At 50.9% G+C, this 7,021-nt stretch overlaps 1 protein-coding gene across 1 annotated transcript in view; it reads right to left on the bottom strand.

The window, feature by feature from the left end:
* ZNF638 (zinc finger protein 638) overlaps positions 1-7,021 on the bottom strand; it is a 49,340-nt gene that overhangs the window by 1,568 nt on the left and 40,751 nt on the right. The window contains exons 18-21 of the mRNA XM_009999465.1: positions 4,014-4,267; positions 3,277-3,980; positions 1,600-1,692; positions 443-561 (exon numbers count right to left, since the gene is read on the bottom strand). Coding sequence (XP_009997767.1) covers positions 443-561; positions 1,600-1,692; positions 3,277-3,980; positions 4,014-4,267 — 1,170 coding nt within the window. The remainder of the gene's footprint in view (positions 1-442; positions 562-1,599; positions 1,693-3,276; positions 3,981-4,013; positions 4,268-7,021) is intronic.

The following is a 7,021-nucleotide window of genomic DNA, read 5'->3' as shown; positions in this document are numbered from 1 at the left end:
CGGGCTCTGCTCCCCAGGAACAAGGGATGGGACAAGAGGGAACGGCCTCAAGTTGTGCCAGGGGAGGTGGAGGTTGGATCTGGGGAACAATTCCTGCCTGGCAAGGGGTGTCAGGGCCTGGCCCAGGCTGCCCAGGGCAGGGGGGGAGTCCCCATCCCTGGAGGGGTTTCCAAGCCCTGCAGATGGTGCTGAGGGACGTGGGGCAGTGGGGCCTGGGCAGGGCTGGGGGAACGGGTGGGCTGGAGGATTCTAAAGGTCTTTCCAACCATCCATCTGTGGTTCTATGACTTAACAATATCTGTGTCCAAGTTTAAAACTAAATCCCATGAAGTATGAACATGAGCTCCCCATGCCCCAGGAACTGGTGAGACCTCAGGACAGCAAACATTTTTAGAACCACATTCTTTCCAGCCCTGTGTGTCTGGAGAAGCTCCAGCCTCACCTCCATGTTCTGCTGATGAAGGGGTGTCTTGCAGTGGTTTTTCACAGAGGTTTCATCGGCGTAGAAGAGCGAGCAGATCTGACAGAAGAAGCCAGCCTTGGGGAGCAGGTAATCCAGATCTGCAGGGACAGCACAAGGCATCAACAACACCCCAGCTTCACAACAGCCAGATGCCTTCAGCCACATCCTGTTAGTACTGGAAGTGAATGACTTTGTTTCTCAGCATTCAAAAATGTAGGCTTCTAATCCAGCTTTACTCCAAATAAACAGAGGAGGACAAAAATTCCTCTACAAATAGGGCAACTTTCTGGATCTGAAGTTCACTGCAAGGACCTCAAGAGTCTTTTGGCTTCAGAAGTATTTCATACATAACCCGTGTCACCTCTGGCCTGCAGTGTGTTGCACAAGGCTTTTCTGCCACACCAGCCACCAGGCTGGGAGCTGTGCTTTCCTGGCAGCTTCTTTTGCAGTTCAAGTGTTATCAGTGCAGAAAAATATTTTAGAATCATAGAATCTAGAATGTCTTGGGTTGGAAGGGACCTCTGAAGGTCATCTAGTCCAGCCCCCCTACAATAAGCAGGGACATCTCACACTGAAACAGGTTGCTCAGAGCCCCATCAAGCCTGACCTGGAATGTCTCCAGGAATGAGGCCTCTACCACCTCTCTGGGCAACCTGTCCCAGTGATCCACCACCCTCATATTAAAGAACCTTTTTTCCTAATGTCCAACCTAAATCTCCCCCTCTCTAGCTTGAAACCATCACCCCTTGTCCTCCTTTAGATGAGGAACTTGGAGAATACAAATATGCACAGACATCTTTACATCTATGTAAGCAGCTCCCTCATCCCTATACACTGCAAGCTGGTAATGAAACTCCTAACAAGATCAGAACATAAGGACATGTTACCCTGCACTGTGCTAACTGTAAATAAATCAGCCTGTATTTGTGAATTTTAGGAGAAAAAGAACCTTCCATTTTGCTGCTGCTATTAAGCCAACAGCAGAGATTTGCTGAACACCAATTTGCAGGAGCCAGGGTAAAAACACAGCTTAAGGGCCAGGACTTCGAGGTCACAAGTGGCCATGAGGCAAATGAGGCATTTCCAGAGGGGCAAGAAAGCTGCAGGAGTGTTTGGGGGGGCTTGTCTGGGCTTACCTCGTGGGGTACTCTGTGTCTTTGATGCCTCTGAAGGAGCCTTTTTCTTCTGCTTAGACACTGGGTCCTTATCTCCAGATCCCAGCTGATCCACTGGGGGTCAGAAATACACATTGAACACAAAGGAGTCACTCATTTCAAGGTATTTATACATATTTATATATATGTTTATTTTCTGTACCCAGCTGTAAAGGCTCTTTACTGCTTGAAACAACCACCTGTACAAGCCTTGCTGTTTGCTACACTGCCTGGTTTGCTCCTTCTATACAGTAATTTTCAGGCACTCCTGACATTAATCCCATGGGCAAGACTGGAGCTGGAGCAGCTCTGCTCTGGAGCCAGGCTGGGAGAGTTGGGCTGTTCAGCCTGGAGAAGAGAAGGCTCCAGGGAGACCTGAGAGCAGCTTCCAGTGCCTGAAGGGGCTCCAGGAAAGCTGGGGAGGGGCTTGGGACAAGGGCAGGGAGGGATGGGAGCAGGGGGAAGGGTTTCCAGCTGGCAGAGGGAGCTGGAGATGAGATGGGAGGGAGAAATTCTGGGCTGTGAGGGTGGGGAGCCCCTGGCCCAGGTTGCCCAGGGAAGCTGTGCCTGCTCCATCCCTGAAAGTGTTCCAGGAACTTGTCCTGGAACTTGATAAGACAGTAAATCAGTGATTTTTGGTTGCTTTGCATTTAGGAAAAACCCCAGGCAAAAGAGATGGGCTTAGGGAAGGAGCAGTTCTTCCTGAGACTGAGAAGTGGGGCAGGAAAACAGGGAAGGAGGATAAAGTAGGTGAAACTCATATTACTCAAGTCTCAAAATCTGAGTCCAGCCACAAAATCTGGATCTTTTAGGAGCTGTTTTTACAGCCACCTTGCTAACACAACCCAGTGCATTTGCAGTAAGTGCTTTTGTTCATCAAGTTCTTAACAAGATCGGAACAATATATAACATTTACATCTTTCTGGGGTGTGTACAAGACTCAACTAACCCCCTTCTCTCTGGCTTAAGCAGGATGCCTGCTGCTCCTGCAGCTCCTCCCCAGCTGCCCTCCCCACGCAGTGACCATGGAGTGGGAGGGAATTTTTTCCAGCCCAGCAGAACAAAAGGAGCTGTGTCACTGTCCTGCTGCAGCAGCACAGCCAGAAAGACAACTCCAGCCTGGGAGACTGTGTCACCCTTGGCCAGAAACCTCCTTCTCAGTTATATATAGCTCTCCCCACTTGGCTCTGTGCTAGACTTTCTTAACCTTTTGCTAATTCCACACCACAAATGTTCTCCTACGTTTTTTTCCCAAGCTGGGGCTGGAGGGAGAAGCTGCTCTATCTCTGTGTCTGTGTGTCTGTTCCCTTGCACTCACCCTAAGAAGTCTGGCCCTGTCACTTCAGGCTCCACACGAGCTGTGCCAGGGCCTTCACCAGGCCTTGCATTAAAGGTGAGAAAAGAAACTATTCTTCCTCATTTTCACCCTCTGAGCACCACAGGAGCACTTCACCATGCAGCTTAACTTTCCACCCACAGACAGATGCACTAACAGAACACCCTGTCTCAGGGCATTGTCCAGGCCCAGTCTGGTTTTCCCCTCTCTCTCTCATTGGGTTTGTCACAGATTTGGGGTTTCACAGGTCCCTCTCTTTGCTACAAGGTTCTGTGTCTGGCCCTTTTCTACGTCCCCTCTAGACACTACAAGAGGTTCCTTACCTTTTGACTTCGGGGTTGCAGTAGTTTCTTCTTTTGGACTCGTATCTCCCAGAACTTGCATTTCTTCTGATCCTGCAACAGCAGCAACCTCCTCCCCTTCTGGTCCTGCAATGGCAGCCTTTTCCTCTTCTTCTGGTCCTGCAACAGCGACAGAATCTTCATTGTCTTCTTTCACATTTGTCCCTGGTAAAGTGTTTTCTTCTTCCTCATCCTCCTCTCCAACTTCATCCACTGTCACAAAGTTTAGTTCCTCTTTTAGACGATTGAAATCGGCCAGAAAATCATCTTCATCTTCGTTAACCTCATCCAAAGTCACCAGGGGGTTATCTTCACTGTCCTCCTGGATTTCATCCACTGTCAACAGAGCACTGGGATCGTTAGACACCTGAGAGGAGGCACCACCTCCAGCCTTCTCAGCAGCCCCCTTGCCCTTCTTCTGCTTCAGCACCTCCTCAAGGCTCAAGTCCGTCGGCTCGTTCAGAGGCAGCTCTTCCACCTCCCCGATCTCATCCACAGTCACCAAGGGCTCAGCTTTCAAATCCTGCTCCTCAAAAGCAGACCCGGGGACACCTTTACGAGAACCAAGGTCCTCCTGCTCAGAGATCTCGTCCAACGTAACGAGCGACTGCGGGTCCTTCACAGCTTCTGACAGAAGTTCCTCCTCCTCCATCACTTCATCCACCACGACCAGGCCCTGCGGGTCGCTGAGCGCCTCCAAATTAGTCACTGCCATGAGCTGGGCAGCCACCTCCTCCTCCTCCCCGATCTCATCCAGGGTGACAAAAGAGAGCTCACCCTCAGGCAGATGTGCCTCCGAGCTCTTCCCTTTCCTCCTCTTGGAGCCAGGCTCGGACGAGGAGGTGGTTTTAGCACCAACTTTTCTCTTCACCCTCGGGGGATTTCGCCGCGTCTTCACAGGAGACTCGACCTCCTCCACCACCTCGTCCACGGTGACAAACTCATCCAGGTTAAATGGAAACAGCTCTTCTTCCTGGGAAGTGCAAAGATGTGAAGAGAACCCATTTTTAACATCGACCCAGTGACACAAACGCCTCCCTCCGCAGGCACCTCGTGAGAAACATGGACAGGCTGGAGCTGCCGCCAGGGGAAGAGAGAGAAATGCAACTTGGGGGCAGGAAGAAAAACCACTTCCAAGCCCTCAGCCTGGAGTGGAAGAGTTTTCACTATCAGCAGCTGTGCTGGGGGAGCAGAACTGACTCAGAAACACACAGCATTTTTCAATACCGCAGCTGGATGAACGGACAAAACCTGCGTCTGTTGAAAGAAAGGGGACAATGTCCTGAACACCCCTGGGTGTTTCTGCCCTCCCTTGCAGGAGAAGCAGAGAGAATCTGAGTATCACCAGATTATCCTTCCCAAATACTATCATCTCTTCTCTTATTCTGCTGCTGCTCCTGCTGCTGCAAACCAGGAGACCACACGAGATGTTCTGATCCAGCAAAGCCACCCTCTTGCATCCAGACACCCCCTTACCCTGCATTTGACCCTGCCAGCTGCCATCAGGGCTCACCCCATTTATTCTAGGATCACTGGGAAGAACTGGCAGGAATTTAATGCCACGTGCTCCTGAGAGCATCTGGGGGAGCCTGTATGGATAGATGTGGAATTTAATCACAGGCTGGATGATCCCAGATCTCCCTGAGGTTATCTGCACAGACAGCAGGCATGGCTTTGGAGCAGAGCACTGCCCTTGGCTCACTGTGCAACAGCTTCATGGTCAGGATGGTGGGAGAAGGTGGGGAAGCTGGCCACTTCATGTCCATTAAAACATTCATTTTAGCCAGTCAAATGCACTCAAGTATCCCTTCCACCCCAAATGATGCAATTCAGTTTCTTCAGTGAATGACCCTGAATTATTTTCTTTGCAAAATATTCCATCCCACCATCAAGCACCAGGCAGGACCAAAGGCAGGCAGTGAAAAAGCCCTTGTCAGAGCAGAACTTTAAGGCCAAGGCAAGATGAAGTGTCCTCTGCTACAGTCAGAGTGCAGTGAGAAGCACTAAAAGCCACCCTCCAGCAGGAAGAGCCACCTGACATTCCAAGGCTCCACACATGCCTTCTCTTCCCTTCCTTTTCTAAAAAGCTGACAAACACCAGGAATAAGGTGTGACTCCAGCCATGTCCTGAGCCAGGAACCTGAGGGATGCTGAAGGCAAAGAGGGCACAGTGCAGAACAGGAGGAAAAAGACCTTTCACTGACATCCAGCATCACTGTGCTCTTCCCTCCATGCCAAGGAGAACACAGGGTTGGGTTCTCACCAGCTGTGAAAGAGGGAAGAACAGAGCAGTGAGGAGCACCTCACATTAGAAAACCTCTTTTCAAAGGGAGCAGACACACCTGGAACACCAGCCAAGAAAGTGTTCCCTGTTTCCACCACTGCCATCAGCTTCACAACCACTCTGGGCTGGTCATGAGAGAACTTCATGTGCAGTATGATTAATGAAAGGCTTCAGGGCTCCAACCTTCTCTCAGAAATCCGTTTTCCACAGGGACCCACTACTTCCCTGGGAGAGCCTTGATCTGATCTATGGCTGCCCACACAAACTCATCAATAGTGTTTCTTTCACCTCCCTCCTGCTTTCCTTCCCCAAGCCCAGCTACCTAAGAGAGGCAGAGGGCATTTCTCTTCACCTTCTTGAAGAAATGAAGAAAGGCAGATGGAGCAGTGCAACCTACAGGTTCCCAAGCTCTTCTTCCAGCCAACACTGCACCAAAACTGCAGAGCAACCCCTGCTTTGCACAGCAACCCACTGGAAACAGAATCACAGAAACACACAATGTCTTGGGTTGGAAGGGTCCTCTGAAGGTCATCTAGTCCAACCTCCCTGCAATAAGCAGGGAGATCTCCCACTAGATCAGGTAGCTCAGAGCCCCATCAAGCCTGACCTGGAATGTCTCCAGGGATGGGGCCTCCACCACCTCTCTGGGCAACCTGTCCCAGTGATCCACCACACTCATATTAAAGAACTTTTTCCTAATGTCCAACCTAAATCTACCCTTTTCTAGCTTGAAACCATCACCCCTTGTCCTCTGTCTTTGCGTGGAAGAGGCACCATGGATGGGTATGTCCTGGCCACCTCCTGCTCTACCAAATCACTCAGCATCCTCATAGATAAACTGAGGAAGTGTGGTCTTGATGGTCAGGTAGTGAGGTGGATCATGAACTGGTTGAAAGGAAGAAGTCAGAGAGTTGTGGTCAATGGGACAGACTCTAGCTGGAGGTCTGTGACCAGTGGAGTCCCTCAGGGGTCAGTACTGGGACCAGTGTTGTTCAATCTCTTCATCAAGGACCTGGATGAGGGAACAGAGGGCACTGTCAGCAAGTTTGCTGATGACACCAAACTGGGAGGAGTGGCTGACACACCAGAAGGCTGTGCTGCCATTCAGAGAGACCTAGACAGGCTGGAGAGCTGGGCAGGGAGAGACTTGATGAAATTCAACAAGGGCAAGTGTAGAGTCTTGCACCTGGGGAAGAACAACCCCATGCACCAGTACAGGCTGGGGGCTGAGCTGCTGGAGAGCAGGGTAGGAGAAAGGGACCTGGGGGTGCTGGTGGGCAGGAGGATGAGCATGAGCAGCAATGTGCCCTTGTGGCCAAGAAGGCCAATGGCCTCCTGGGGTGCATCAGAAAGGGGGTGGTTAGTAGGTCAAGAAAGGTTCTCCTCCCCCTCTGTTCTGCCTTGGTGAGGCCACATCTGGAATATTGTGTCCAGTTCTGGGCC

This window comes from Chaetura pelagica, unplaced genomic scaffold (assembly GCF_000747805.2).
Source record: "Chaetura pelagica isolate M959 unplaced genomic scaffold, ChaPel_1.0 scaffold305, whole genome shotgun sequence".
Classification (NCBI taxonomy): domain Eukaryota; kingdom Metazoa; phylum Chordata; class Aves; order Apodiformes; family Apodidae; genus Chaetura; species Chaetura pelagica.
The sequence above is the reverse complement of the archived record's forward strand: the minus strand, read 5'-3'. Positions and strand labels throughout refer to the sequence as shown.